General features: G+C 39.5%; 3 protein-coding genes across 4 annotated transcripts; 2 read left to right on the plus strand and 1 right to left on the minus strand.

Moving 5' to 3' along the window:
* Positions 1 to 437: 437 nt before the first annotated feature.
* On the plus strand, positions 438 to 10,478 carry syngr2b (synaptogyrin 2b). The gene is made up of 4 exons (XM_017417050.3): positions 438 to 676; positions 4,079 to 4,316; positions 5,981 to 6,117; positions 8,147 to 10,478. The coding sequence occupies exons 1-4, from the start codon at positions 566 to 568 to the stop codon at positions 8,402 to 8,404; spliced, it is 744 nt and encodes a 247-aa protein (XP_017272539.1). The 5' UTR covers positions 438 to 565; the 3' UTR covers positions 8,405 to 10,478.
* A 196-nt stretch (positions 10,479 to 10,674) lies between these two features.
* On the minus strand, positions 10,675 to 13,770 carry tk1 (thymidine kinase 1, soluble). The gene is made up of 7 exons (XM_017417051.3): positions 13,578 to 13,770; positions 13,397 to 13,428; positions 12,438 to 12,551; positions 12,158 to 12,251; positions 11,897 to 11,986; positions 11,332 to 11,451; positions 10,675 to 11,156 (listed from the first exon to the last, which is right to left on the minus strand). Exons 1-7 carry the CDS (start codon positions 13,641 to 13,643, stop codon positions 10,980 to 10,982), a joined length of 693 nt encoding a protein of 230 aa, XP_017272540.1. The 5' UTR covers positions 13,644 to 13,770; the 3' UTR covers positions 10,675 to 10,979.
* A 634-nt stretch (positions 13,771 to 14,404) lies between these two features.
* afmid (arylformamidase) lies at positions 14,405 to 20,290 on the plus strand. 2 transcript variants are annotated; one of them, XM_017416894.3, is made up of 10 exons: positions 14,405 to 14,602; positions 15,838 to 15,928; positions 16,573 to 16,677; positions 16,753 to 16,801; positions 16,877 to 16,962; positions 17,055 to 17,127; positions 17,226 to 17,402; positions 18,279 to 18,414; positions 19,047 to 19,151; positions 19,640 to 20,290. In XM_017416894.3, exons 1-10 carry the CDS (start codon positions 14,516 to 14,518, stop codon positions 19,667 to 19,669), a joined length of 939 nt encoding a protein of 312 aa, XP_017272383.1. In that variant the 5' UTR covers positions 14,405 to 14,515; the 3' UTR covers positions 19,670 to 20,290. The 2 variants fall into 2 exon arrangements, with proteins under 2 accessions (XP_017272383.1, XP_024861828.1); XM_025006060.1 differs by lacking the exon at positions 14,405 to 14,602 and having other exon boundaries at positions 15,664 to 15,928.
* The last annotated feature ends 1,483 nt before the right edge of the window (positions 20,291 to 21,773 follow it).

Genomic DNA, 21,773 nt, shown 5'->3' on the forward strand with positions numbered 1-21,773 from the left:
GCATGAAATTCAGCCTTGACAAGCCAATTAAGATTTGTTTCAAAACTTTGCTATAAACCATTACAGTCAACTCTGTTAGCAAAATATACCATACACCATATTGAACCCATCTAGGCCTCGGTTACCAACGATCGCCACCGGTGCTGTTCAAAGAGGTGAAGAAGAGACAACACACGTACACATATATTTAATATTTAGATTAAACATTTAGCATTTAAATTTAGTTACACAAAAATGTTTTAACACAGACAAAAAAGAGAACGTAAGGAAAGCAAGTTAAATAACAAAATTATGTTTTAAACCAGGATTTTACACTCATAATGTGGCTGCATAACAATCAGCAGCAAATAAAAGAGCTCAGTGAGGCTGTGGTTTTGTAATCTGGTTGTGTTTTCACTTCAGCGCTCAGAAGCTTTTCACAGAAAACTTCAGGAAGTCGTGTCGGGTTTTGACAGCGCGCTCGGGCCGATCACTTGTCTCCTTTAACAGGCGGCTCCGCCCCGGTCCTCAGAGACGCTGCGCCGCGGCGGGGTTCGGTTCGGTTCGGTTCGACTCAGACGGAGACATGGAGGAGACAGGTGGACCGACCGCGTACGGGGTCCCTCTCGCCGGGGGAGGCTTTGACTTTCAAAAGTTCATCCGGCAGCCGCAGACCATCGTGCGGCTGCTCAGCTGGGTGAGTAAGGCTCGGCTTTTTACGCACGGACCGAACAGGCGGAGGAGCTGAAATAAAGTTTGTTTTTCTGTTTAATTTGGGCTGAAAGAGTCGCTCCTTCCTCTGCGGGCGTCATGTTTCCTGCTGCAGCTGCTGTCTGACAGCGCAGATCAGCTCCGGGGACAAACAGGAGACACCAAAACTGTCCCCGCAGAGCCTCACTTCCGGGACTCGCGCAATTTTTATTTTTAAGAAGAAGTGACTTTACTCTGCCCTTGGTTTTAAATAAACCATAAAACATAACATCTAATGAGGAGTTTTGCAATCGAAAAGAGGAACTCAGACACGAGGCAGAGCTCAGGGAGCATCACATGTTGCTGGGCAAATTTTAGGACCCCAAGCTGCAAAATCTACAATTGAGTGAGTCAGTTCGTACCCTAGATGTCCAGCTGCTGATGACTCCTCAGTCATCAACAATAAGTCAGTCTATAGACTGTTTATCTGCCCTTGACCATCACCCTGCTTAGATAAAACTGCACGTGATCTACAACCATAAAGTCTTGCAGCTGATTTAAAATGTTATCTGTAGATACATAAAGAGACTTGAGAGCTTTGAGTTATGCTGAGGGTTGAATGTGCCCTTGGTTTGGGCTGTTTTTGTGTTTTGGAAACAGTGTGTGTGTGTGTGTTGCTGGTAAACAGGGACTCTGAGCAGGCAGGTAAGGTGACACCTCTCACCCCTCCGATGCCCCCTTTCTGTTACTCAATTTCACTCTTGGTTTAAATTAAAAACTCAGATTGTCGCTGTGTTGCATGACCCAACCTGCTCTGCGACGAAGAACTCTTTCAGTTGAACGTATTCTCCTCTGGAAGGCGAAGGCCGACCACAGTGACCTGGCCCGCGTGTGTTTGCGTGTCTGTCTGTTAGCAGAATATCTCGTGAAACAGTGGATGGGTTACAATGAAACTTTCAGAAAGTAATCATTGGATGTATGTCTAATCTGATTTAACCTTTTGAGTCAGTCTGATTCAAGATGGTCGCCACAGCGGACTGACTTTAAAAAAACAATAATGGCTATAACTGTCAATTTCACAGTTTTTGAGCTTAAATTTGGTGTGGCAGTAGCTGAGAGTCATTCACAACACATACTCTGAGCGGGACATCTCGCAAGATTATGTTAGACTTCTATGGCTATGCTGAAATTAGCTGTTCTGTTAGCTCGTCAGTCTGGTCGGAATTAAACTCTATTTCCTCAAACTGATGTCACTGAACGATTCTGCTACAACAGGTAAGATATTAATTGCTCATATTCCACAGAACTCCACGTTAAAGATCTGACCTGTTGCTTTAAGATAATTGACTTTGTTTTCTGTCTTATAGCTCATTGAAATGCTTGTAAAACCAGTTTGATAAGACTTGGCTAAGCGTAGCTCTTTTTTTTCGTATCCTGGATTTCTGAATCCTAAACCTTTGAAATACCCGTCAGGTTTCATGTACAGGTTGTGTTTTGGAACTCCCCCTGTAGTCTCCACTTCCTTATTTCATGCCTCGTCGTCGTCTCGTCCGACCAGTGGGATCGCCCCTTCTCTCCCTTCCCGCTTGTCAAACAGGCTGGTTTCTGTCCTGGCAGATCTAATTCTGAGTGTTGTGAGGGAGCTGGTGGCATCTCTGGAATCACATGGCAGGCACCCAGAAGTGGGTCACATGGTGCGGCGGGTAATCAGAGCGGACAGCAGCCGACTACGACCACGAGACAGTCAGAGGAACCAGGCAGCGGGGGGGATATTTAAAGTGTCAGCATGGAGGAAGAGGACTGTTTATGATGTTTGCTTTGCCTCTCGTCACGTTTTTTAGCAACAAACTGAGTTTAGGTTCGTCAACAACAAAGAACTGGCTCCTAATAGGTTTTACTACAGATGATAATAAAAATATTATATTACTATCCTTTGTATAACTTGGACTAAAGGACTTGCTGTGATAAACTAAATATTAAAATAAAAATGTATAAATGAAAACCCTAGCATTCCTTGAAGGGATGCGTATCACCCGCCACCTATCAAGTTTTATATATACGATCATCCTATGTTGAGAAATGACAAACTTTTGGTTGTTTGTGCAAAATGTTGTTTTCAAGGTTTGACCACTCTCGTACAAGCTTAGAGTACGTGTTGTGAATGAGATATTTTGCTAACAGACAAACAGGGTCGACTCCAACAGTTAATGGTAAAGTCTTAAACAAAAATCAATGAGTAGCAGTCAGAGTATGCGTTGAGTATGACTCTCAGCTGCTACCACAGCTCAACATTTGTAAAATTGACTGAATATTTCCCTTTTTTGTGTTTTTGTAAAGTGAGTTGGTTGTAGCGGCCATCTTGTAATGGATTGGCTCCAAAAGTTAATCAGTTGTAGACGTAAATCCTTGAAGTTTCTTTAAAATAAGCCTGGTGGTTCATAAAATATTTTGGTAACAGAGATGCACACAAACATGCACAAAATGTTATCTGCTGTGGGTGATGATTGAGCCCGGGTTTTACCCCAGAAAGAACAGCCGATCAACCTAATTACTGCTAAACGACCACACTGTAAACCTGATTTGGCCTTTTTTTTTGTACATTTTATCTCTGAGTTTATAGTTAGGGTTCTTAAACCACCTGAAGGTTAAGTTATTCTGCAAATGTTTGGCTTTACCTTAAAAGTGAGTTGGCCTTAATGGAGAAAATGCTAATTTTAGTTAATGGATAAACTTGAAAGTCACTTTGAGTTGGCCAGCCACCAGAAGTTTGTTTATTTAATGTGTAAATGCTGAGTCAGAATTACTTTAAAAAAAACTACTTTACTTGTACATTTCATCTGAAATATAACATGCAGTGGTGTAAAAAAGTGTCACCTTCCTGATTCCTTATTCTTTTGCATGTTTGTCACACTTAAATCAGATCATGACAAAGATCCCAAAATGCAGTTTTTAAATAAATTAAGGGGAAAACCTACATGGGCCAATGTGAAAAAACCTGATAACTGGTTGGGCCACCCTTAGCAGCAACAACTGCAATCAAACGTTTGCAATAGCTGCCGATGAGTCTTTTACTGGAGGAATTTTGGCCCATTTATCTTTGCAAAATTGTTGTAATTCAGCCACATTGGGCGTTTTCAAAGCATGAATTGCCTCAATCAGATTCAGGTCAGGACTTTGACTTAGTCTCTGTTTTACCAGTTTTACTATACTTTTTGCCTTTTTTAGCTATGGTGTTGCTGATTTAATTTTAAACATTTGTTCTGCTAATCTTAGCCACGTCTTTGCTAAATTTAGCCTCTGTCTTTTAGCAAATTCCAGGTAAGTCATTCAGTGCTTGGCGTTCTGTATTATTTATCCAGTTTGGTTTAATTGTCACCTTCTTCTTCTTCTTCTGCTGTCTGTGTTTTAGGTGTTTGCCATTGTGGTGTTTGGAACAATCACGGGTGAAGGATACATCAACTCTATTCACAAACCTGACGGGAAGTGCATGTTCAACCAAAGCGACTCTGCGTGCAGCTACGCCATTGGTATCGGGGTGATCGCCTTCCTGGCCTGCGTGGCCTTCCTCGTGTTGGATGTTTATGTTCCTTTTATGAGCAACGCACAGGAAAGAAAGTATGTCGTCTTGGCTGACCTGGGATTCTCAGGTGAGCAGCAAACTTTAGATCTTCAAAAAAAAAAAAACAACATTTCCTCAGCTTTGAGGGTCCATTATTTCCTTTTAAAAGTCACAAAGTTTGTTTTATCAGACCACAAGACGGTCCTCATTACATCATAAGCTCGTGCCTCAATAAAGCTTTATTTATGCCCTGTTTCCTGAAAAGTAATGTTTTCTCCTGTTTGGGAGCACATGAACAATTAAACAAATGTTAATAAAACTCACAGAAAGTAATCATTGCCATATATGGACATCTGATTCACTTTTAGAGTCAACCCAATTCAAGATGGCTGCCACATCTAATTGACCTTAGCGAACACATAAATGGCTCTAAGTCAGTCATTTTCTACAGATATTGAGTAAAGATTTGGTGTGGTAGTAGCTGAGAGTGATCTCCAACACTTAGTCCAAGCATGAACAGGTTGTGCAAAATCCTGGCCTAAAACTTTGGTAGCAAAATATCTCACAAACCACTAGACAGATTTTAATAAAGCTTTTGGAAAGTAATTATCTGACGTATCTTTACAAGTGATTAACTTTTGAAGTCCACCTAATTCAAGATGGCCTCCACAGCCAATTGTTCTTAGCAAACACAAAAATGTCTGTCAGTTTTTACAGATATTGAGCTAAATTTGGGTGTGGTAGTAGCTGAGCAACGTCACTAACATACTTTGAGTGCTTCACTGTGAGACAATTTTGTGTCAAAACTTGGCGTTAACTTTTGGATTTAAGTCTGTTAGCAAAATGTCTCTGGACAGATTTCAGTGAACCTCTCAGAAATAAATCATTTAATGCACACCTGCAACTGAGTCAAAGTCGATTCAATTCAATCTTATCCAACATGTAAAATGTTGTAACTCAGTCAGTTTTGCAGATGTCGAGCTCAAATTTGGTGTGAGAGTAGCTGAGAGTCATCCCCAACACAAACTCAGAGTGCTAAAATCACCTGAGATTGTGCTTCATCTTAATTTTTAATATTTGACCAAAAATGACTCTTATTGTCCATCATAAGATGATCTTTGTTCAAAAGTCCTTCAATTATTTTGTATTTCTGCTTCAGTGTTAGTTTTGTGAATTCAGTGATTAACAGTTTAATGTTTCTGCTTCCTAAGTCCATGCTTCTAATGCAAAGCTGCATTTAAAAGCATGAAAACACATATTTAATATGATATAACGCTTGATTTTATTTATTTCCCTCAGTGGGGGAAACTCCACTTAAAAACTTAATTTTCAAGCAGGTTCACCCCCTTTTGTTCGTTCTTCAGTTTTTCTAATCGAACACTATTGTTTTGGGGGGAAAACGTTCCGTTCTGGTTGTTTTCTGTGACATATTATTCATCGTTTAACAGGAATTGCTTCGCTGCAGGGTGAAGCAGCAGCATGACCTCTCAGATTGTGATGAGATAAACATTTCTCAGCTGTGCACGACACGGCTCACAAACATCCATTCTTCGAGGAAACAAAGAAGTGATAGTCGGGCAAAAGAAACGGCCTGTGTTCATTTGAGCAGATAAATGCAGGAGAAACATTTCATTCTGTCCTTTCTTGGTTTTTCGTCAGGAATATTTACTCTTCATATCTGAGTTTGGAGCTGAGTTTTTCCACACAGAGAGGGAAAAAGTGACTGTTTTTGCATGTCTGTGTGTTTTCCAGGGGCGTGGACCTTCCTGTGGTTTGTGTGTTTCTGCGTGTTGACCAGTCAGTGGAATCATACACAGGATTATAATGGCGTCCCTCTGGAGGCGGCACGTGCCACCATCGCCTTCTCGTTCTTCTCCATCGCCACATGGGTGAGCACAAACCTGCCGTCCTGTTTGCACTCAGTAAAAAGCATGTATACAATGATTCATTACCTGCAAAATGCACATTATTCAATTCATTTCAATTCAGTTTAGTTTATTAAATTGGCGCCATTTCTCAACAGAAGTCATCTCGGTGCACAAGTCCAAATTTTAAATCCAATTTAGTTCATAACAGATTCGCATTTAAATCCAATTATTATCAATTCATTTCCAATTATAATACAACACATTCACAGACGGTAGATTATGAAATGCCAGTTAGTTAAAGTCGTCTAAGAAAGCCGGCAGATTACGTTCACTTCATCACAATCCCCCATCCTGAGCGGCACGTTGGCAACTTCTAACAAGAAGAAACGTCCAGCAGAACCAGAACCGGGCTAAAGACGACCGTCTATCTGCCTCGGCCGGCTGGGGTTAGAGAAAACAGGAAAGAGGCACAAACACAAAATGACTGGTTCAGGTGGAGTTTCTATGGTACGAAAAAGGAACAGGTTAGCGACAGAAATGATTAAAAATACAAACATGGAGAGCGAGTAAAGACAGCAGCAGAGTGAGGAAATGTGGTCAGTTTGTCCTCCTGCAGAACTAAGGGAGCGCTCAGGAAACCCAAACCAACCCTAACTATAGGATTTATCATAAAGGAAAGTCTTAATCCTGGTCTTAAAGAGACAGGATGTCAGCCTCACAGACAGAAACTAGAAGTTTGTCCAACAAAAGAGGAGCCTGAGAACTGAAAGCTCCGCCTCTCCTTTTGGGAACTCCAGGAACCACAAGTAAACCTGCAGTCTGAGAGCGAAGTGCTCTGTTAGGAAAATATGGAGCAAAGAGATCGTTAATATACAATGGAGCATGGTTGTTGAGAGCTTTGTGTGTTTGAAGTAAGATTTTAAATAGTATTCTGAATTTGTCAGAGATCCGATGGAGAGGAGCTAAAACATCAGACACCATTTTATTTTTACGAGTTTATTATAAACATTTTTTTGTTTTTTTTTTAAAAACAGTTTATTTACTTGCTAAAAGTGAGATGAGCCACTTTAACTCTCTAATTGAGGGTTTTCCTTCCTCAACATCCCTTTGAGTTTAAAATTGGAGGAAAACAGCAACTTCATCCATTTTAACCATTCTTTTGTAAAACATAAAGCCTGTGTACTTTGAAGATCTTATCTTTCTACACGGCCTTCTTTCTGACATTTCCGTTCAAAAATGCTGCAACGTCATTTCATCGTTGCACCAGAAAATTTCATACTAAAAAAAAAAAGATCGAACTGGCCCGAACAAACTGCAGATGAGCTTAATATTTTTTGCAGAAAGTAGTTTTCTCCTTTCCTCTCTGCTACCCACCATTGTTCAGTTTTCTTCTGTTGGAGGACGTTTGTTGAGACCTTTTAGTTGTTTACAAGTTACTCCGGGTTCCTACGTCGCCTCCTCGCTCCTGTGGAGGTCAACAATGGTGCTGGATTTCCTGTGTTTGTAGGAAAAAAATCAGTCTGACTGAGGATCGTTGGAGTCCAGATCCTTCTGGATGGTTTTGAACAAACCAACCTGTTTTTTCTGTGCCGTAAGGACCTTTTTTAATCTAAAACAACTCAGACTTTAATATGAATAAGAAAACGACTAAAACCTTCAGATTAACTTCTGATTAGGTTAAAATTGGCCATTATGTGGAATATGAGATCATTCCTTGTTAAAAAGGTGTAATAAAGTGACCTCTTCCTCCCTGCAGGATTAATATATATCGTCCACGGCCATAAGAGGCGGGTAATCATGTAACTGCCTGTGTACGTGTGTTCTCTGTTAGTAAAATATCTCATGAACCAGTGATGAATTTTAATGAAACGCTCACTGGATGGTCACCTACAGCTGATGAACTTTTGGAGCCAACCAAATTCAAAATGGCCTCCACAGCTAACTGACATATTATTATGTTGTGTTCTGTCGCTTGTTGAGTAAAACTGTTTGATAATTTATGGTAAAAATGTCTTTAAATGACCTGCGTATTTCTCTTCTCACCGTGCAGGGAATCCTAACCTACTTCGCCCTCGGCCGTTTCCGTCGAGGTGTAAACGATGCCCCCGTTCCTACCTACACCGAGCCTCCTCCGGACCACCACACCCCCTACCCTCCGACCTACGCCCCCACCTCCTACAACCCCACCACGTACACCCCTACCACCTACACCTACCCCAGCAACATGCCCGAGCCGCACCATCAGCCTCCCTTCACCTCAAACCTCCCGCCGCAGGGAGACGACGGCTACCAGCCGCCCAAATACTGACGAAGCAGGAGGCGCGGTGGAGGAGGTGGTGTTCCGGGTCATCGGCTGCGCAGACGCAGAGCTCTATCGTACTGATGCGGTTTGGATTTAATGCACTTATCCAGGTGTTTGGATGGATCTGAGCCGTGCACGTTTAAAGTTTGAGATGACAGACACTGCTGTTTACGTCAGGAAGGTCTAAGATCAGATCTGAAGACATCGGAGGAGATTAAAGTTTAGGTTTGAGTAATCTAACCTTAGACCTGCGTGCAAAAGCAATTTTTACCTCATGTGAGCTGATCCTGCAGGGGAGAGGTGGCGTTGAATTAAAGAGAGGAAAAAACAACAATCAGAGTGAATGAGACTAACACATGTATTATTATTATTTTGAACCCCAAGAATGTGCATTTGTATTTCAAAATAATGTAATTTTCCTGGTTACATGTGCGCTATAAATGTTTTTTTCACAGTCACAGTTCTTTGCTTGTAACGGTAACTATTGTGAAGAGAAAGCCAAAAGTTCTTATTATTTTGTGAAGAATTAACCGTACAGTGCTTAAAAAAAAATCAAAGTTGAGGGCTTTTTTTCGGGGGGGGGTTAAGAAATTTCTGTTCTGCAATAAAATGTTGTTTTTTTTTTCTCCATCTGCAGATTTAAAACCAAGAGCTTCATTTCTTCCAGTTTGCTCACAGTAACAGATTAATGTTGGTAAAGAATGGTTTACATGTCTTTAAACTGACCTTTGAACTTGCAGCTAACTTTCAGATAAACAGAAGGGAGGAGCTTTTCGATAACGCTGCACTTATTTAACTGGTTTCACGGCTGGAAGCGGCGTCACTTTCATGACATTTACTTTTTTTTGTCAGCTCTGAAATTGTCGGCATTTCACAGGCCTCTCAGATTAAATCAAACAGCTTTTAAATCCACATCGATCTCAGTTTAACGCCTGAACCTGCAGTCAATCAAAAGACTGTTAGTTTGCTTTATTTGCTTGCACCTAATGCATTCAGTACCAGCTTTTGTGAAAGACAGAAAAAATCAAAAAGATGGCCTGACGTCAGTTTCTGGTTTATTGTGCAGTTTTGTTTTTACTGTTGCCACCTTTGAGATGTTTGTTTTGCAGGATATAGATAATATAGGTGTTTCTTTGATGAAAATGTGCAGCAGAAAATGCATCTGTGGGGTTATTTTTGGGGCTTTTGGGAGGGGGGAAAAAGGTGAAATGAAAGTAAAATGTGCCTTGAAGTTTATTTAGGTTGAACAGCTGCATTCAGTGTCACACCTGGCTTTAGAAAAGCTTTCTCTAAAACAGTTTGACATATTTACCGTCTTGAACAGCAGCAGTTCTCTAAGTGCTGTTCGTGTTTGTTTCATCATCTGTGTACATAGTCTTTAAACAGGGTTCCTACACTTTTCTTTTAACATTAGACTTCTTAATTGACTTGATAACCAAGTACAAACATTTACTGAACACAAAAGATGGACAAGAAATGGCTTTTTTTTAATTAAACCATTTGATTGAAAGTAAACTTAAAACTCTTATCTCATTAGCTGCAGAATATGCAACATGACAATAAACATTTATGTAACACAAACTAAGTTTTACAAGGTGTCTTAAATGCAAACAAATTGTCAATAAAACTGCAAACATTTAGTCATTTCTCATTTTTCTAAAGAGTCAGATTTTTTGAAGCATCAAACAAAATAAGGGCTGGCTTTAAACTTTTGCACAGTCCATATTTTCTATATAACAAATCCTAAAAGAACTGGGATTTTTTATATTTTAGAAAAGAAATACTAAAAATGTTTTTGCCCCAAACCTGAAAGCAAATTCCAGACAGTAGGAACCCTGTTTGAGAGATGAGACTAAAACTTTGAAGTTTTAATTTATGGGTTTAAATCATTTTGATCTTTTTTTTATTTCATGAAGGCTTTGCTTTAAAATCGAGGAAAATGAGCTTAATGAGAATAACCTCCATAAAACTTTTAGGATCTTTAGTTTTTCTGTTAAAACAGCATTGAAATGAAGTTTTTTTTTCAGCTTTCTGTCAGCAGTCTTTTGTTAAATAAAACGATTTACTGGATGTTTTCTAATGGGACTTTGTTTCATTCATGTGTTCTGGTAGTGCAGGTTTTTCTTTATTGCACAGACTGTACGGCGTAGTGACGTGGCAGGATTTAAACTGGTTATTTTGGTCCTCGCTTGAATGTGAGCGGAGTTGAATTACACACCAGTTTGTGCACAGATGGTATTTAAACAAACAACATGTCACAACAAAGACTTTTTATCCCACGAGTAACCTTTTACTTCTCACACAATGAAGCATTAGTTTCTCAATGCTTAAAAAAAAAACAAAAGCTGTTTAAACAAATAATTTAAGATTTAATTTGATGAGACGCAACATAAAGAAATCCAAGCAAAACGATTAATTTGTTGGATTCCTTGTGTTTAAGGCAACTATTTGGTACTTACAAATATATAAAATATAACAAACACAAAAACTGATTAAATTAAATGTTTACATGCCAATTCAAGTTAATGTAACTCTCACACACAAACAATTGACAGCTGATGTCTCAACTCGAACATAGTCTTCAGAGGTGGAGATGGGAGAAGAGTTTCCGGGGAAAATTGGGGTCCACGAGTTTTCCTGTGAGTAGATGTTGTGGCGTTTCGTTTCTGAGCGGAGATTTGTTCTCTTTTTCTACGAGACCCCCGTAACACTTTCTGCACACGGCCTGGTATTTGTCAGCGCCGCCGATCACCTCGACCTGCAACACAAAAATCAAACTTTATACTTCTACACTAAACATCTTATATTCTGTTCAATACAGAGTAGAAGGGTCGGCCAAATGGTTCTCAATTAATACAAGGTTGTAAAGTATGACAGATTCGCTCCTGCCCCACTCAGACCAACTTTCAGAGCATCTGGATTTGCCTCCTCACCTCCTTCTCGGCTCCGATCCTCTTGGTGTAGGCAGCGTCTTTATAACACTGCATGCAGACGGCGTGGAGCTTCACCACGCTCTCCGCTAAAGGAACCAGGTTCAGGATGTTCCCAAAAGGCTAGAAGAACGTACACACAGGATCAGACTCGTTCAAAATGTCATAGCTTTAGAAAAAAATAATAAAAATGAATAATTATTGGGATGTAATGAGCCCTGGTTTTAGCTTCTGTTTAATATGTTCAGGAGAACAATAAATATTTGGTAAAGTTCTGTGAAAATCAAAAAGTTTAATGCTTTTCCCATTTATATTTTTGTGAATAATTACGTTTCGTCAATTTAAAAAGCAACAAAAGGGGAATAAATGTGATGACTAGAAGACATTACGTACTACTAAAAGAATGGAGCCATTAAAATCACAGAATCAACCCCATTGTGTTTGGAATAATGGGAACACTGAGTCGTCTGTTAGTGCTGTTCACGCAGACTGTTTTTTTTTTTTTTAAATGCGTTCATTGTCTGAAACATTAGTCTGGGCCCACAGCATCCGATGATACGACACTCACTTTCCTCTGGAAGGTTCCATCCAAGGCAGCCACGATGATAGTCTTCCCTAAATTGGCCATCTCTTCACAAAACGCCACCGTGTCTGGAAACTACGGCACAAAACAACGAGCAGCGATTAGTTACTGATGAATTCAGTCACCCACGTAAACACAAAAGGTCCTGACAGAGGATCCTCGAACACAGCTTAGACATCCAGATCTGTCCGATGATTAAATTAGGTTTAAGAGATTGAGTGAAACGCAGCGGCGGGACAAACTTACAAACTGGCCTTCATCGATTCCAATAACGCAGGCTTTCAGCGCCATGGGCCGAACATCTCCCAGACAGGTGGCTGCCATGGCCTCCATGGTGTTTCTAAAAAGACAACAGCATAAAAACAAAAGTTTGAGTAACTAAACTAATTAAAAAATATATCACTTCCCTGTTTTCTCTACAAAATCTACCATCATCATGGTTCTCAAACTGTGGTACAAGTACCACTGGTGTGTTTTATTTCTCTTTAGTCTTCACACGAGTTAATTTGTACGAACAGAAACTTACCTGTCATGTGTGGCCATGCCGGTGTCAGAATAACGAGTGTCGTTGGCATATTTGATCACAAGGCATTTGTACTGGGCAACCTGGAAACGGCGAACTCTTCTCATCAGTTCAGTGCTGCAAAACGAATAAAAGGTTCAGTAAAAATCAGTTCTTCTGACCAGCGTTTAAAACATTTAATTTAATGCACTTTAAATCACTGCAAAGACTTTCTTGAAATCTTTTAAAAGTGGTCTTGATGAATAGTTCGCCAGGCTTTCTGAGTTTTTTTTTTAAAGTGTTTATTTTTTGGGGGGAATTTGCTGCTTTTTTTCTGTTTCAGTCTAGACCACCTGATTGTGGCATCATGAGGAAAGTGGACAAATTCAAGACAAAAGCAGTCGCCTCAAGCCTGAAAAAACTATTAACAGTTAATGAAAAAGTCACGTTTTTAGGAAGTAGATGGGGGACAGCTGCTAGCAAAAAAGTACCAAAAGATCCAATTTAAAATAACATTGGTTTTCCCCAAGGGTTTAGTAGCCTTCTATGACTGAATGAATGTCCAAAGAAAAACTTATCCTGAATAACTATTGTTTAAAATCACTTTATTAAAGGATTTAAAGAAAGTCTGTCTCCTAAAACAATAAAATGAAGGATTATTCAGGACTTTTGCACATTATTAAACTCTATATTAGCATTATTTCTGTGTCTGTCTTACACATATTCACAGAAAAACACAAACTGTGTGAAGAGATCCTAAAATCGTACATTTTTGTACAAAAGTCAGAACATTTATTGAATTGAACATTGCTGATGAATGAGAGCTGAAAAAACAAAGGAAATGTTGGCGGGATGGTTGAAGATTTGGGCGGAAATACACCGCAGCAGCATCACTTTGAGCTCAGAACTTTATAACACTAAAATGTCGGCTTCATCAGTAAATAAAACATGTAATTAATAAACATTTAAATGAATAAACTCACCTTTTTCCTGAAAACATTGGTCCGAAAATGACCTGAAGACAACAACAAAGCGCGGCTGTTATTCTCAGGAAGTAGGCAGAGCTTCCTTTTAATATTTATATTTATATTCGTTTTTACAACATTTTTTTCTTACACAGTTACTTTAATTCCGTTTTTAGCTCCTTAAGTTGCAGATACGAACCTGAATTTGTCCTCGTGCTTTTCTGGGTGAGTTTGAAAAACGTACTGAAGAATCCGTGAAATCCATTTTAATTTAAAACACTAGTTTAACAAAACGTTACAAGAAAAAAAGATAGTTTACAATACATAAAAAATACAAGCTGTACAACAAAACTTCGAATACGGCGCGCGAGCTGGTTTCACCGGATTTATCAAGCTATCCACCAATGGACGTGAAGACATGTGACAACAACAACCAATCAGCTTTACTCAATGTACACACTCGCGCCACAACAAACCAATCAGAGCACCGGTTGTGTTGTGAGTTTTTTTTTCTAACTTTATTAACAACACCTGACTACAAGAACAGAAATGAATAAAAATTTCATAATATCCTGTTTTTAAAGGTTCTAGTTGCACCTTGCAGATAAATATAAGAAGTTTTAAAACTACTGGGTTATAACATATTTATGTTTCATCAAATCTGACATTTTAGTTTACAAATTCCCAGTATCTGAAATTTAGTATGGCAGTTTTTAAAAGTATTTATCAGATCATAACAGTCAAGAAAGAAGACCCACCTTCTTAATTTGTCATTCAAATGTGATTTAGCTCTTTTCTACAGGACTTAACTGAAACACCAAGCAGAACACTAACATGCAAAACAGATTATTTAAATATCTAACCTGTCCGCACTTCTTATGTGTTTTTAATACTATAGTGCCCTGAGGTTCAGTCCAACTGCGCTTCGTGAGCTGATTAAACACAGATAAATCATTTAAAGAATATATAAAGCTGTCAGCTGTCGCTTTTAGTTCTCTTCCGGGTTGCCAGACTGTTGTTGAAAGGGAGAAGTGGTGTTGTTTCAGTTTAAAGAAAGAAGCTGCAGTTTTACGCAGGCTCCTGGTCGATGTGTTTACATGGTGGGGATCAGTGGACCAAAGTTCAGATTTTCAGCCGATGGTGACTCAATTTGTTCCTCTCAGCAACAACTTCAGTGACTTCAGGAGAAAAAAAATGATGCCCTGGACTGAAATGAAGACAGACGTAAGAGTTTCTTTCTTTCTACATGATCAGATTAATGAAGAGAACAAATAATCCCAACAATCCCTGTCACCTTGAAATCAACAGTGATCACCCTTGATCCATGAGGTGTATAACTTTCCTTTTATACAGCTGCAGAGTTGGAGCACTGATCTGTGATTTTGACCTTTGATTTTTGACTGGATCACTACCAAAATTTAATCCCTTGTTTTGGACAGGTAATCATTTCCTCCATCTGCGTGAAAAGGTTTCAGATAGTTTCTCCTCAGGAATCACCTCAATGGAGGAAAAATATTTCAATTCCTATAGATACAACTTAAAAATGGCAACAAACTGTATCTTTGCAACAGATTTCTGGTTACAAAGTGCCCAAAGGGGGAAAAAAAGGGTTATTTGATAAGTTACGTGTTAGGTGCAAACATAACACTAATGAATCCCTTGAGATAGATGTTGTTTAATATTTAGCTATTCAGAAAAAGCTAGTTATGTACAAGAACGGGAATGAAAGTGAGGGAAAAATCAGCTGTCTTCCAAAAAAAAAACAAAAAAAAAACCTTTGCTTGCTTCTGCTTTAGGATAAGAACATCTGATTAATTTAAAGTAAAATATTTTAAAAATAGGGTTATCTCAAGACTTATGCACACTGCTGTATGTTTTAAAATAACTTTAATGTCTAAATGAGTGATCAGATGGTACACAGTGGTCACAAGTTTAAGAAATATTTATATTTTCTTTTAGCTGTCAGTCATCTGACTGATTCAAGCATAACTTTACACTGGAAATTAGACATTACTGAATGTTAAACGCTGACCCAGCAGTTTCAGTCAGGCAGTTTTTGTCAATAAAACTAACAGAAAACTAACAAAAACTTGCAGTAATTTGACCAGCAGAGGGAGCTGTTCGCATTGAAACACATGCAGTAAATTAATCTGCCCAGCAGAGGGGGCTGTTCGCATTGAAACACATGCAGTAAATTAATATGACCAGCAGAGGGGGCTGTTCGCATTGAAACACATACAGTAAATTAATATGACCAGCAGAGGGGGCTGTTCGCATTGAAACACATGCAGTAAATTAATATGACCAGCAGAGGGGGGCTGTTCGCTGTAAAACCCATGCAGTACATTATTCTAACCAGCAGAGGGGGCTGTTTCGCCGTCTTTTTCTCCCTCCCGGTTGATGTTTGGTGTCTTAGCCTTCATGGCCGAGCGGCTCACGGGAGTCTTTACGTCCAACAGGAGCTGGAGAAGCAGTATTCGCCCAGCAGGTGGTCCCACAGGATGGCGGCGGACGACGTGATCAAGGCCCACGTCAAGGCTGTGAAGGAAGGTCGGTTTGGTTCTCAGACGCGACGCTGATTTTAAACGTAGAAGAAGTTAAGTAGTTTTAAGCTAGCAGCGCCGGTGTTCTGCCAAATTATGTTCACCCGTTAACCCAAAGCACCTGCTGAGTGTTTGATTTTTAAGTTTTCTTACAGGTAAAGGTGTCTGAATAAGCTTTCAACTTGTTTCACTAATTGGCCACCGACTCCTAGCACTTTGTGCATTTAAATTAAACTAAATTTTGCGGACATTTAGGGTCTTTTTGGGCAGATTTAGTTGATTTTTAAGGTTTGTTACAACATTAGAAAGATTTGCCTCTTTTTTTTTTAGTTATTTATAGAGAAATGATAAACTGTTCAGTCATTCACAAGTAATTAGTGCCGATTTTAAAATGTTAATTTATATCATTTATTTAAAGTTACACTGAAAAGGTTTAATTTGAGGCACTCAAGATGAGAAACCTGCTAATTTGTTCACAATAAAGACTTTAAAACCTAATAAAATAGGAGTTTTTATCACAGCAAACATGTATTTAATGCTCAGGCACAAAATGGTGGCTGCTGTCTTAGAGAAATCTGTGCTATTCTGTGCAAAATCATGGTGTCTGAATAATTAATATTTATTAAGAAGTGATGATTTGGTTCTGTTCAGGTACGGACCGAGCCCGTGGTCTGGCCCAGACGTTACTGGACGTCCCGTATGGCGAGGGGGACGGAGAGAAACTGGATGTTTACATACCCAGGACGGACTCTTTGGGTACGAACACGCCGCTGCATTTCAATCCTCCTAAAGCTCGCATCACACATGACTCTAACGAGCCTTTTTCTTTAGACGTCAACCTCGTTGTTTACATCCACGGAGGCTACTGGCAGTTCCTCAGGTGCGTCTCCGCCCTCCCCTCGTCCTTCATGTTTTAACGCACATTTAGAGGTTTCCTCTTTCTCTACCTCCTCAGTAAGGATGAGTCTGGGTTCATGGCCGTCCCGCTCGTCGATAAGGGCGTCGTCGTGGTTGCCGTTGGTTACGACATCGCTCCTAAAGGTAGTCGTTTCATTTCTGTTCCGGTGGGGGAGATGAAAAGGCTTAAGGAGATGAAGGGAAAATGTCAGCCCTCCGTTTCGTCTCTTTTTAAGGTAACATGGACCTGATGGTGTCGCAGGTCCGCAGGAGCGTCGTGTCGGTTGTTCAGCAGTATTCTCACATCAGGTAACACAGGATTTATTTAACTTTCTTTCTTTAATGAGAGTCTGCTCTGGCTGTTTGTGCTCGTCTTTCATTCATACAAGGTTTATCATATTCCTCAGGGGTCTTTACCTGTGCGGCCACTCTGCTGGAGCTCACCTGACTGCGATGGTGCTCTCCACCGACTGGTCCCAGTACAGCGTCACTCCTCAGGTCAAAGGTGCTTTTCTTGTGAGTGGCATTTACGACCTCCTGCCCATCCTGCCCACTTACGTCAACGAGCCTCTGAAGATGACGGAGTAGGTACCTGCTTACAGATCATATTTCTGCACAGTTACTTTTATTCTGTTGCCTTTTTCTGATAATCAGTTGCAGAAATCACATTTGCAGACACAGACACTGTTCCAGGTTTTTTGAATATTCACCTGCTCCAAATAAGAAAAATATCTGGGTCTCAAACCCCTTTTTCGTCTTGTTGTCCAAACGATACAAAGAATGAAACTGCTGCATGTTGTGGTGTTTGCATCGTGTCGCAGGGATCAGGGTTCTCCTGTGAAGTATTAAATAAGCACAAAGACTGAAAACAGAGATTAAGAATTGTCATTTCTAAAATTAAATTACTCAAAAGTGGTGCTTCAGATGAATTATAATAAATTCTCTCCACATTAATTATGGATAAAAATCAACATTCTCACCACAGTATTACTCTTCTAGTTGATTTTTCCTCATTAAGTTTTGGATTTGATGTTTTACTGATTACCAAGAACAGCATGGAAACAGTTTCTCAACCTAGCGAAGAAGTTTAAATCTGTAGCATTTCATTAGAGATAATTTACCCAAATTTACCCACAAAACAATTTAGATCTTTACCATGAACTCAGTAGAAACAGTTATTTATTTACGGTGTACAGTCTGATAGTAAAGCCTGACCAACACTAGAAATGTTTTCCCACAGATGTCAGAAAAACTATAAAAGCAGACAACATGTAGGAACCTTGAAGGACCTGGTTGCTCCAGCAGGGGGACATTTATCCCCGTTACGCCTGTTTTTAAATGTCATGCTCTGTAATAAGGAGGAGCTGCGGATGTAAAAGTCACGGGTTGTGTCTCTGTAATCATCTGCGTTGCCAGTCAGAGCCTCATTCCTCCGTCTCCCGTCTGTCTGCTGCCGGCAGGGAGGTGGCGATAAGAAACAGCCCCAGCAGGCTGGTTCCTCAGCTGAAACTCTCCTCCTCCGGCTGCAGGATCGTCGTCGCCGTCGCCGAGAACGATTCGCCGGAGTTCCGCAGGCAGTCCGAAGAGTACTACGAAGTCTGTACTAATACTTCAGAACAAACGCTGCTTTAAATCGTCTACAATACACATTTGTTATTATTTTGTCCTAAAAAGCAACAAAACTACTTAACGAATCAGAGCAAGCTGTAGTTTTTGTTCATTCATGAACTGGAAGAATAACATTAAGCTCCTCATCGGGGATCAAACCAGAGTTAAATGTTTACAAATAATTAATTGTGTTTAAAGATGATGTTTTTATTAAAAGGACTCGTTGCAAATCATTAAATCAAACGTATTAAAAGGTCATCCTGGACTGTACGAAACGATGCGGCTTGAGAGAGATTGCTCCAGCAGCTCTGAAATGCAGGTCTGCACTCAATGTAAACAAAGCACTCGTCTGAATCCTCCGAACGGCAGGTGGTTTGTGTGCAAACAGAAATGTTTGTTAAGTTTTATGTCCGACCTGTTCTCCGGAGGTAAACAGTTTTTAATTTAAAGCCCCGTTAACCGTCGATATGAGGAAAAATACTGTGCGGATTTTGCTTCTTTTTTTATGATGTTTTGTTACTTTTTGTGCGTTCTTTATGACTTTGCAACGAGTGCCTTTAAGCCTCTCTGAAACGTTGGTGCATCTTTTAAAAAAAATTTTTATCTGTTTTTCCTTGAAGACCCTGAAAGCGAGGGGGCTGAACGTGACCCTGGAGGACGTGGCGAACGCAGATCACTTCAGCATCATCGAGCAGCTGGTTGACGAGGAGTATCGCCTAACAAAGGTGCACAAAACTGGCAGAAAATACAGCTTCGTGCCTCTCAGAGCGTCGTATCGTCCTTTAAGGCACATCTGCGTTTCAACAACAGTGAACTTTAGTCCTTTAATCTGTTTCACCTTTACTGTAAATTAAACAAAAACATAATCAGGGAAGCAGTTTGATCCAAATGTTTATCAGTGAAGACGTAACGTAAGACTTTCTCTGATCAGTCAATCTGAAACAACATGTCCGACCTGTCTGAGTGTCTCTCTTGATGCTTTAGTTCTTGGAATTGAATAATATTAATGCTAAAGGACGTATATTATATAAAACACTCACCTCGAAAACTCAAAACCTTCACTGTTTGACGATTGTCGTGTGTCGGTACAGAGATCTAAGATGTCAGACATTTTGTTTACATACTAACAGACTTTCTCAGGTAGTTTTATTAGTTTAACTCCCTGAATGTGTAAAAATTTCTTTTAATTTCCTTTTTTTTTTGTCCTTTGTAGCTTCTTTTGAAGATGATGGGGAACAGCTGAAATGTTTGAAATCATCAAAGCTGTGATCAGCGATTTTTACTGAGTTTCTGAGCACTGATTAGTTGAGAAAATACGCATCGGCTCCAGGTTTGTATTTCAGTAAACGTGCAGTTAGTTTATTTACAACGAACCGTTCGATTGTCTGTCCAGTTTATGGTTTCAGTATTTGTTGTTAAAAACTTTGTTTACTGTTGTTAAAAAAAGCCTAAACAAGTGTTATATGTTAGAACGTTGTGTGCCTAAAGCCAGTTTTAATGAAAACTGTGTTTATGTCAGGAAACACGGCTCAGCTGCACATTAAATGTTGATTATTAGTTTATTCCAGAGTTCTGTAGACAGCTGGGTCTGTCTGTGTGCTTTTTTTTTGTGACAAACTGCACCGCAGCTGTCAGTCCGACGCTCAGACAAAAATAATGCTGACACATCACTTAATCCTAATTTCTGCTGTAATTTCTACAACTCGTTAATATTTGTGTCATTAACTGACAGCTACAACCTGTGTTTGTGCTCACTAGTCTATGAATTCTTACTGCTTACTTGCACATAAATGTTTACTTAATTTAAACACTGTTTTGTTTGTTGTAGAAAACAAAGGAAATCACAATAAATGAGTGAAAATGGTCGCGTTCAGTTTTATTTGGTGTGTTGTGACGTTTTTAACACCGTGTTCTCCATTTATTTAGCTTTGAGGTTCTCTCGTGTCTCAGCAGAGACCGTGAGAAACTCGAACTGGCTGCAAATCAGCGAATTTCACGGATGTTGAAACGAAGCGTGGTAGTAGCTGAGAGTCGTTCCCGACACTTCAGCCACGGACAAATCATCTCAAGATCTCTCATTGTTGCGTAACGCCATTTACAAGGTTTGACCAGGTTAATATTAATCAGTAATGAGATGAAACTCAAGGCCCGCAGGCCACATCTGGTCCTTCTTAACATTGTATCTGGCCCCCAAAGTTCATCGTGTTTACAGTCGTGTTTCTTTGTCTGATCGCAACGTTACCTAACAACTAATGATCAGGTTTATTTCACTCTCTGAGTGTTCCCAGTATTTTAAATGTATTCAATCTGAGACAGATTGAGTCTATTATTTCTCATTTTTGCTTAAAAAACTGAACTCCGTGCAGACTTCTCCTGATAGTTAAATAAGTCAGACGAGACAGATTCAACTCTTTCTTTTTTCGCAGCTGAGAAAAGATGTTTTTTGTATTCTTTTTATCTCAAAGTCAGATTTTCCATGAATTACTAAAAAATAAAGTTTTTATTAAAGAATAAAGCATAGAAATAAATGTTTCTTTAGTCATTAGGTTATGTGTGTTACAAGCGCTGCATAAAATGTCATCTTTATAAATAATTTGACACATTACATGTAAAAAAACAAGTTTACAACTTATTTCATTAAACATTTACCAAAATTGGCCCCTGGTTTAGATCAAGTTTTATATTTATTTTATTTTGTGTAAATGGTTGACGCTCCTGGTTCAGACAGTTGTTTATTTGTTGTCATTTGAACGTCATCGTTCTCTAAAATAAACCTGCTGTCAGCGGAGGTTCGGTCCAGTCCGACCCGTTCGACTCCCAGCTGGTTCGGGTTAGAGACTCGGGACGCAGGAGGAACCAGGACACGAACTTTCTGACCCGACAGAGCGGACCTGAGGAGACTCCACGTCAGGTGAGTCCCTCAGGAACCTCATCCGGGTACTCAATGCGATGACGTCAGCTTTAAAAGGCAATGACTTATATGAATAGACATGACACGCCGCTTTAAAGGCTCGGGCCGAGATGCGGTGAAAGCGGCGCCATCTTGCTACAGTATACTTAGAGGCGCAAGGCTATATAAACAATCCTGAGGACTAACGAAATAAATTTTTTTAGTGGGTAAGATGAGCCCAATAGTGCATGTACTTTATCATACAATGTCACAAATACTCAGATATTAGAATTTAAATAATAGCAACCATGAATTTAAAAGAAACGCAAATCCAGAGCTTTTTATTTACAATCACAACAGTAGTCAAATCAGCAATGGTATAAGCAATACAGAAAAAAAATAGATAAATGTATAATTTGTCTTACAGACTATACACCAGACGAAAAAATAAATAAAT

Source organism: Kryptolebias marmoratus, linkage group LG3, assembly GCF_001649575.2.
Source record: "Kryptolebias marmoratus isolate JLee-2015 linkage group LG3, ASM164957v2, whole genome shotgun sequence".
NCBI classification, from domain to species: Eukaryota; Metazoa; Chordata; class Actinopteri; order Cyprinodontiformes; family Rivulidae; genus Kryptolebias; species Kryptolebias marmoratus.